The 10,180-nt window shown below is 41.1% G+C and overlaps 1 protein-coding gene across 1 annotated transcript; it reads left to right on the forward strand.

The window, feature by feature from the left end:
* The first annotated feature begins 3,867 nt into the window (after positions 1-3,867).
* LOC140291390 (uncharacterized) lies at positions 3,868-9,096 on the forward strand. The gene is made up of 2 exons (XM_072379412.1): positions 3,868-3,945; positions 7,924-9,096. Exons 1-2 carry the CDS (start codon positions 3,868-3,870, stop codon positions 8,791-8,793), a joined length of 948 nt encoding a protein of 315 aa, XP_072235513.1. The 3' UTR covers positions 8,794-9,096.
* The last annotated feature ends 1,084 nt before the right edge of the window (positions 9,097-10,180 follow it).

Here is a 10,180-nt window from a genome sequence, read left to right on the forward strand (position 1 = left end):
CACTGAAAATGTCAATCTAAAAAAAGACTTGGAATGATATTTTATGTTGATAAAGATTAAACTGACTAACCTTCACAGTCAGAAGGCAGTCTGCCCACAAACTTCTTGTTTTCCTCTTGTTACTTCAGGTAGGACTAAGCTGGGGTTGGAATAAGTTTTCTGTGTCTGTGACAGATAACTTTTCACTTCAGTGACAGAACAGGGGTCAGGACTGTAGGATACTGCTGCAGTGCTGCAAGAAACTACAAGTTGTCAAGTCCATCTTTGAAGCTATAATGCAATAATCCAGGGGATTTTAACTAACAGGCAGTCACATGTTTTAACCTTAACTCTTTCTGGGCACGAGCAATAAAATACGCTAAATTTCAACTGTTGTGTGGTTCCTATCAATTAAATACCACAGAAGGTAATCCTTTACAATTAAATGCTTAAGCGAATAGTTCTACTTGAAGATTGAGGAGTACCTCTTTCCTTCATAATTTCATGCACTATTGTCTCTGCTAGCCCTGTACCAAGATGGCGGACTTAAGGCACGCCCTTCCACAGTCGATGTCTATGTACAAATGTCCATCACGGCAAAAGCTGAATCACTGCCGGAAGCAGTCACGTGGAGCGAGGCTTTCTACGTCATCATTTTGGCTCCTCCCACAAACGAAGCAAGCAGTCCCCTCCATTACTCCACACACGCTTAGGCACATCTCGGAACATCAGTACAGGAAGCTGCATGCAGGTGAGTCCAGAAAAGAATACACGTAGCGGTCAAACATTTGTAGAAAAATATTCAAAGTGCTCTGTGTCATTGGTTTGATTCCTGCAGCTGAACACGGGCAGTCAGAACATGCACCAGAGAGTGAGAAAATTCAAATAACCTGGCTGCTATTCACAGTTAGCTTGTCCTGCTAATGCTAATGTGCAAACCGTTGTACTCAAAGCAGTGCACAATACTAGAAACACAACCTCAGCTATATATTTAATTTGTTCTATCCATTTAGCTGTGAGAGAAACAAACGTAAAATTTAGAGTTGTTCTTTCCAGGCTTGTTTGGGTGTCATTTGGCTGTTTGATATAACTGTGGAGCGAAGACATGTGATTTGATGTGTCTAATGTACACTATACCATATCTCAGGATTAGATCTTAAAATGGGACTTAATTATGATCAATATAAATACTGTAATTACATTAAGAGTTTTTTTTAAAACAAAAACTTACGGAAACTAGACCCCCCCCCCCACTACTCCCCAACAGAGAGCACATGTCATACAGAGTTATACATTTATATAGACAAACAAGTCATAGTGACCACTACAGAAATAGTGACACACGTTAATCCTTAAACAAAAATTTAAAAACAAGCCCATTACACTCCATGTCCCACAATTTGACGGTTACAAAAGGAAGCCATCTTCCATTCAGAAAACTGTCTGCCCATCAGTAATATTTTTTTCAGATCCGCAGGTATATAATCTAAGAAGGGAGTCCAAACTTTTAAAAATAATTCATCCTTACCCTTTACAACAGTTTGTAGCCTTTCATGAGGGAGGATATTAAAGATCTCCCAGTACCAAAGGGTAACACTAGGTGGAAGAGTTTTGATCCAGTTTTGCAATATACACTTTAGAGCAACTAGAAGGAGTTTTTCAAGGAGCTTATAATGTTTTGCGGAGAGATGTAACTCTCACAGAGACTGTTGTTTTTAAAAACGAGGCTCAAGACTCACCTTTTTAATCAGGCCTTTATTTGATTTTGTTGATTCTTTTTATTCCTTTTAATCAAATTTTTTTTACACCTTTTTATCTTATTTTACTGTTTTAGTCTTCCAGTTTTTAGCTCCAGTGTTTCCTCCTGGGGGCCTACCACACTGGGAGCTGCTTTTGGTCCACTGGCGGGGATGCTGTCCTGTGGACTGCTCTGGCCTGGGTGGCTGGAGGACTCTGCACCTTGGTGTGGGACGTCTTGCCTGCCCGGGTCGGGACTATCTCTGTGGCGGCGCTCCTTGTGGTTGTGGGCTGGGAGCCCCCTCAGTGCGGTCGGCTCCCCAAGGGTGACATTTTCCTGGCATTAGGTCTGGGTGTCATGTCTCTGTCTGATAGTTGCAGTGGGTTTGAGCTTGTGTGTGTCTGTTTGTCTCCGTGTCTCTCTGGGTATTTATGAGGGTGGGTGGGTTGGTATGTTGTATATCATTGTTGTTTTTAACCTTTGTGAGGCACTTTGTGTTGCTTTGAAAGTATGAAAAGTGCTATATAAATAAAAATTTATTTGATCTAGAGGGAAGGCCTAGGAGGAAAACCCCAGGGTCTTTCGTAATCTTTATTTTAAATATGCCACTGATCTTCTTTGAAATAAGTGTCCAAAATCTGGAAATAAGTTTACATTCCAAAAATAATGGAAATATATCCCACTTTCTAGGTTGCACTTGATACACAGAGGAGAAATTGAGTGATCAATTTTGTTTAAATATTGTTTAAGATTTGTTTAAGATTATTGAGGTTTAGTCCATCAAAGATATAATTTATCGGTTGAGAAAGCAGGAGGTGGGCAACAGCGATCCTCTCAGTCCGAATGCATCACGTGACCCCCTACATTAAGAGTTTGTTGTTTGAAGAGGAGTCATAGCATTAATATAAAGACTTGTCGGTGATCCAACAAAGTATCGCACGAGTAGTAGAAACACAGTTATACTCAATATCAGTGTCTGATTTCTCATATTTACACTCAGAAGTCCAATAAGACGGTCTGACTGTCCTCTTCAGAAGTGTCTTATGAAAGCTTCATTATTCAGTTTCCTTTACATATCCAATATTTTCTTTTATCCACAAATCAACAAGGAATGACCAAATGATGAAAAAAAGGCTATACATATATTACTCTTAAAGTCCATCTGTCCACATCTGGAGTTAAAATGGAGCTAAAACTATCTTTATTAGGAGGATCTGTGCAACTTTTAGGAGCTGATACTCTAATCTGATCACAACACAAGCTCACTTTTTACTCTTCAACTGGACATATAAGTTTACCAGTTAGAATAATTTCAGAATGAAAATAAAAGAGACTGTAGGTAATTTGGGTTGAAAAACATTTCAGTTTCCTTAATCTCAAACTTTCTGGAATGAATCACTGGACGAGCACTTCTGATGCCAGAAAAACACTCTTTATATTTAAATGACAGGCTCTGTATGGTCCACTTCATGTTCTTCTGAGTGTCTCAGATCAGTCAGACAGCTCCTGCTGACGTGCTGTTGGCCACACAGAACTAGATCATTCCCCCACTGAACCATCACATCTTCTCAGTTTCAAGCCTCAGTCCAGACTGAAGCTCCGTGAGAAGTGAACTGTTAAAAAATGAGCTTCAGAGTGTAAATGTGACAAATCTGATATTACTGTTACTTTACTGGATCTGCCACAGCTTCTGGAAATTAAAACAAATTTAAAATGGAAAAAAAAAATTTAACTTTCTTTGGGAACAGTTTTTGGGACGACAATGGGACCCTTTCCTCAAACAATATCGTTGCCTTAATGTAGTAAAATGTTTTAAGTGGTCATGTTACACTGACTCACATGAGATTTATGGGATATGGGTGAATGTCATTCTACAGAGAATATTATATTTTTTCCCAATTTGTTAAAAAAAACTCAAATTATTTTTAACTGTGACCTTAGTGGGTCTTTAAAGTTCACATGCATTTAAATATAAACCACAGTAATAAGTTTAATGAAATGTGACTCGATGGTTTAAAAACTGTCCAGAAAGGTTATCAAGAGAACAAGAAAAGTGGGTGTGGTTTAATATGCTACATATCACAACTGGATCTTATGGTATGTACTGACAGTTGCAAATAGAGTCCATAAGTTGGAGGACCAAGACCAGAATGGAGCAGCAGAACCAGGATCCGAACCCCTCCACCAGGAACAGAGCAGACTCATCCTCTGGTTCCACCGGGCTACAGGTCAGTGTGGAGGACGCTAAAACAAGGACGAGGCTCTGTGTATCCTCTGCTTGTTCTGCTTTTCCATCAAATGTGGAAAAAGTGTCAAAGTTTGTGTTTTTCTTTGTTACAAACAGCAAAGTGTTTCCTGGTCTCATCTCCTCTCTCTGAGCTGCAGATACAGATGTGCTTTAGACTGAACGTGTGCTGCAGGCTGAATGATTTGCTGGAAGAAATTCAATGGTCAGATTGTTGTGGTGGGACATTTTCTGGCTCTCAGTCTTCGGATTTGAGAGGTTCAGGAGCTCTCTTCATAATTTGTATTTAAAGTCTCTGGATTACATGGATTCAAGGTAAACACAAGAAACTTGTGCTAAAGAAAAAAAGTGTCACTCCCCTAATACCAGCCATCACTGCTCCTCACACCACAACAGCCATCTTTTTTTTTTTTTTTTCCACCACAAGCTACCCCAGCCTCTCAGCAACTGCTCATAGCGGGTTGGTGATGCAAACCCTGGTTCGGTTAGAGGGTAATGAAAGTATAGAGGGTGCCAGAGTTGGAGGCAGGACATGACATTAGCAGAATCAGCAGACAAAGTCATCTAAACAGTTCTACAATCACTGAAAATGCCAGCAAAAACAAGGCCATACAGGCCAACTCACCTAAAAACCACTTGGTTTCAAAAGGCTTACATGGGCCCAAACCCTCCACTTAAATATATCCTGGATTTCTTCCATCCTTCATCCAAGAGTCTGTTTACCCTAAATGCTCCCACTGCTGGGCCCCCAGCTACTTTTGCTTCGTAGTATCCAAATCCACTGACTTGACTTAACTGCCACATCTGACACTTCCTTCTCTATTTTCTTCACAATCTGTCCAATTATGCCCAACTCCCTCAACAATGAGACAACAGACTTTGCAACAAATCTTCTACAGCCTACTTCCACTGGACATATCCTAACTTTCCATCCTCGCTGTTCTGCTTCTGCCCCCAACTCCACATACCTAAGCTTTTTCCTTTCATATGCTTCTGCTACTAATTCCTCCCAAGGAACAATCAGTTCTATGAAATAAACTTTCATTCTACTCCGAGACCACAAGACTATATCTGGCCTTAGATTAGTAGAGGCTATTTCCTGAGGAACCACAAGCTTTCCTCTTAAATCTACTTGCATCTCCCAATCACAGGCATCCTCTAAGCTGCCTTGCCTCCTTATTGTCTTATTAACTTTCTCACCCTCTTGAACAAACTAAATTTCCACTCTCTTCACCTTAGACCAGGGGTGCCTAACCTTTTTTGACCTAAGATCTACTTTTCAAGTAGCCAACCTCCTGAGATCTACCAGTCCAGTGTCAACATTGCAAACCCACACACCTGCCTGCAGTAACTAACCTCACAAGTTTTTCTTTGACGCACAACCATTAGACATCACATCACAAACCCTCCCTCTCTCAAACACACACACATCCGCGCTCTCTGCTCCTCACCCATGCACGCTTGCGCACACACACAAATCTGCCTGATGAGCAATAGCCATAACTGACCTTCATATGAACCAAAAAGAAAAATAAACCAGATACAAAACAGGTAGATCTCTGAGTTGGAAAAAAAATTAATTAAAAAAACTTTATTTGTCCCAGAGGGGCAATTTAAGGCAGATAGAGCAGCAGGAAATACCCCAGTGGGAGACCTAGCACTGGGGGGAGGCTAGCTTCTTGTAATCAGGAGTGTAGGAGCTAGTTGCAAGGCGTAGGCAGGCTGCAAGGTGGTCTTCAGTAATTGTTGATCTGTACTTGGACTTGATGATTTTCATGTATGAGAAAGCAGACTCGTACAAATAAGTTCATCCAAAAAGAGCTGTCAGGTTCAAGGCACATCTTCTGACATTGGGATACTTCTCCTCCATCAGTAGTTTCCAGAACACGGAAAAGCCTTCTTTGCAGACTCCTGGCCCAAACTGAACACACAATCAACACACAAACATTGCAATATCCATCTTTATTTACCAACGCCAAATAATCTTCTTCCCAGTCTGAGTGAAAATAGTAGGTCTTGGTTCGTTTTCTTTCAGCCATGTTTATGTTTAAGAGTGGCAACTGCTCTGATTGCTGGCTGCTAGCTCAGGGCTCTCAAGTTTTAAATGCAGGTAAGAGTGAGACGCACCCCCACTGTGTTGGGTGGGCCGGTTGGACGGGTCGCAGGAATGGTGGTCTTTCATTAATAATATTATTATTAGTGTTGTAGTTTTTAATAACTGCTCTGCTCAGACTCATGGGAGACGTTGTTGTTTCTTGCCGTTTCCATATTGATAGCGGCGCGCCATTTATATTTTCAGCGTGATTTTTATTTTTAAATTTTTTCCTACATCCCTTGCGGTCGACTTTGGATAAGTCCATGATCAACCAGTAGACCATGATTGACTGGTTGGGCAGGACTGCCTTAGGCCCTTCTAAATTTACCTGCAACTAAGTTTCTTAATACTTGGTTATGTCACCACGTATACCGTCCTTTTCAGACTGACCTTACAACCTGACAAAGTATGCCTTAGAGTTACAGTACCTGAACATGACAAAGACAGCAGGTCTCAATTTATCCAGAGTTTTAGGTTTTGGGGAGTTGGCAATACATCTTATGTTGCCCCTATCAAAAATATAATACTCCTTTCCTCCATACTCCACAGCTATTTCCAACTAAGCTTTTTCTTCTCTATACCTTCCCAATTCAACCACTGTCCCTGCTTAATCTGAGCCACTGCCTTTGTACCCCTTAAAATTTCCTCCTGTCTATGAACCTGCTCAACAACTAACTTTCTCTTCTCTTTGGGACCTGCTCTACTCCACACCAGTTTGCCTATGCCAAGCCCCAAGCCTCCCCGGCCTATTTGAACATTACCCACAATCTCTGTATGTCTAAGAGTTGCTTCTGCCTCCTAAGCTGCCATTCTTGGATTCCATGAGAACTATTCTGCCCAGTTCTAGACCTAGAGAATGGGTCTGTGCCCCTATACTTCACTGAGTCACATCTCCACCTCATAGTCAAGTTTGTTCCAGTGTCAGTTGCCATGTAGTCTGCCTGTGAGTCATCTTCCACCCCTGCTCTTGCTAACCCTTGGGGTATTCTCCTTCATTTACTTGTAGCTTATGGTGGTTGTAACAAAGCTGCTAGGCCTCAATACTGCTACAATGTATTGCTAGCCTATGGCAGCATCTTTGCGTCTTGTCAGCTGTCTTTCCAATCTGTCACATGGTCTTTCCCTTGTCAGCTGCCCTATTCACAGCAGTCACTCGCCAGGCTAGATTTAGGTTCAAGGTAAACACAATAAACTTGTGCTAAAGAAATAAAATGGACCAGACTCGGTAAATAATTTGAATTCATTAAACTTGGTGGTGGCAATACTTCTGGGTCTTTACTGGTTAGATGACAGGTTTATAGATCTCTCTGCCTCAGTGTAAAGAGTTGTTTTAGAGAGAAACGAAGGTTGAGTTTAAGCAGACTGTTTCCCTGATGGCTGTTGGGTTGAATGGGTGCAGGCCTCTGGGTTATAAGCTGGAACAAAGGGTTAGTGTGAAGAATGTCATGTATTACCACCGCTGTTACTTTTATTCATTTAAACCAGTGGTCATCAATCTTTTTCAGCCCAATCTCTACGTGGTTTTTAAGTGAACAACTTGGACAAGACTGTACTTCCTTCTATCATTTAGAAATATTGTAGCACAGGTTCCTTTTCAGAATTTCATCATGACAAAGAATCATTAGTAAAGGAGCAAAAAACAAGAGTTTACTGCTTAAAAACCTGAACGTCTGCAGAACACATCAGAGCACAGTGATGATAGCTGAGGGTACTTATAAACGCACTCTGAGTGTTCACATTTGATCCGAGATATTGAGACCTGTGGTTTGGTCTGTCCAGGTCCAGTTAGAATATGTTAGTTAGTTTAGAGAAATCTTTTGTGTGATTTTTCAAAAGGATCTAAGTCTTCTTCCTCTGTCATTGCAGAAACATATAGCCCAAGAGGGATCCACGTGGCACTGCTGTAAGCACTGTGGGAAAGTTTTCAAAAGATCATCATATCTGAGGTATCATCAGAGGCTTCACACTGGAAAAAAACCTTACAGCTGTGGTCAGTGTGTTGCCACTTTCACTGCATTATCTAGTCTAAAGACACACCAACGTATTCACACAGGAGAGAAACCTTACACCTGTGACCAGTGCGGTGTAGCTTTCACTGCATCATCTAGTCTAAAGACACACCAACGTATTCACACGGGAGAAAAACCTTACAGCTGTGGTCAGTGTGGGGCAGGTTTCATTACATCTTCCAATCTAAAGAAACATCAATGTATTCACACTGGAGAGAAACCTTATAGTTGTGACCAGTGTGAGAAAAGCTTTAGTCAGGGTGATCAATTAAAATATCATAGACGTACTCATACAGGAGAGAAACCTTACAGCTGTGACCAGTGCGGTGTAGCTTCCACTGCATCATCTAGTCTAAAGACACACCAACGTATTCACACGGGAGAAAAACCTTACAGCTGTGGTCAGTGTGGGGCAAGTTTCAATACATCTTCATATCTAAAGACACACCAACGTATTCACACTGGAGAGAAACCTTACAGCTGTGGTCAGTGCGGGGCAGCTTTCACTACATTACGTAAAGTAAAGACACACCAACGTATTCACATGGTAGAAAAACCATACAGCTGTGGTCAGTGTGGGGCAGGTTTTACTACATCTTCATATCTAAAGACACACCTTCGTATTCGCACTGTAGGGAAACCATACAGCTGTGACTCGTGTGGGGCAGCTTTCACTGCATTATCTAGTCTAAAGACACACCAACGTACTCACACAGCAGAGATATGACTGGTTTAAGTGTACAACACATTTTACAGCAGATGAGATAACATTTCCCTGGGAGCAGCAATAGGAACTACTAGTCAGAAGCTTTCCTTTGTTCAGATAAAAAAATCTTCTTTGTGGATTACCAACTAGTCTTGTCGGGACTTTTGTTCTGAATGTTCTGTTGGTAGCTCATGTTTGAAAAACTATTTAAAGTGCTTCATAATTTGTTGAGCTTGTTTTAAATGTGGACGGATCCCCTACCGTTCAAGACAAATGTGGTATCAAATGTGAGTTGATGGACAAAACAATATGCAATCTGTTTGAAAGTAGAAACATGCTTTATTCTGAACATATGTTTTGCTTAAAGTGAAGATTCACAAAGAAGCTTTGCACCAGCTGTGATTGTTTATGTAAACATACAACATCTGTTGAAGCAATATATCATTTCAGTTTGAATGGAAGTCTTGCTTTACACTCGTCTGTATTTTATAGTTCTGCATTTTATTAAAGGTCAGATGTCAAAATTCTCATGCTTTTCATGTTCTTGCTGCAGAAATTATTGTACTGTATTTGGTTACGAGGGAAAGTTGACCCAGATCATCTTCCTCAAAGACCCAGACATTTTTAACACAGTCTGAAAGAGGTTTGGATTTGTTCTCTGTACTCTCCAGACAGCTGTATGATGCTCATGACTGAAGATGAAAGTTAAGGCTGTTCAGTGTTTCCTCTAGGTGGGGCAGGATCTGATCACATTGTGACACATCAGGAAGTTGAAGCTCTTCATGACCTCAGATGTCACACCAACAGTCATTTAGGCACGTTATCCTTTCATTCTTTGGAACTGGGACGACGGTGGATGTCTTCAAACAGGATGGCACACGACATTCAGAGCTGGACTGGTTTGTTATAATTGGCTTTGATCTTAGACATTATAAATTCATATTCTGCATTTTACTAAATAACCTATGTTCCTAGCTGGTACGTTTCCACTCTGCTCATACTGCACAATCGATGACCTTAAGTTGGATGGAAGGGCGGCCCTCCGTTTCATATGGTCATACAGCCACCACAACAACCACAAGTTGAGCCTGGTTAGTACTTGGATGGGATACCGCCTAGGAACACCAGGTGCTGTAAGCTTTTTACACCTGCAGGAGGCAATGCTGCTCACTCAACACATGCAGCTTCATGACATACTTCACTTTAGGAAGGAAATAAGTCAAATAAATTCACTTTTCAATCTTTGTCAAAGACTGGAAATGAGCGCGCACACAAACCTCATTTAGGTCACTCTGTCATGTCATCTTCCAGCCCTGCTCAGCTCACAGTGACTTCATCTGTCTGAATTCTTCTGGTTTACAAACACACAGAAATATTTTTGTCTCTAGTTAGTCTGCAGACTGTCAAC

This window comes from Leuresthes tenuis, unplaced genomic scaffold, assembly GCF_036924035.1.
Source record: "Leuresthes tenuis unplaced genomic scaffold, fLeuTen1.0.hap1 SCAF_1, whole genome shotgun sequence".
Taxonomy (NCBI): domain Eukaryota; kingdom Metazoa; phylum Chordata; class Actinopteri; order Atheriniformes; family Atherinopsidae; genus Leuresthes; species Leuresthes tenuis.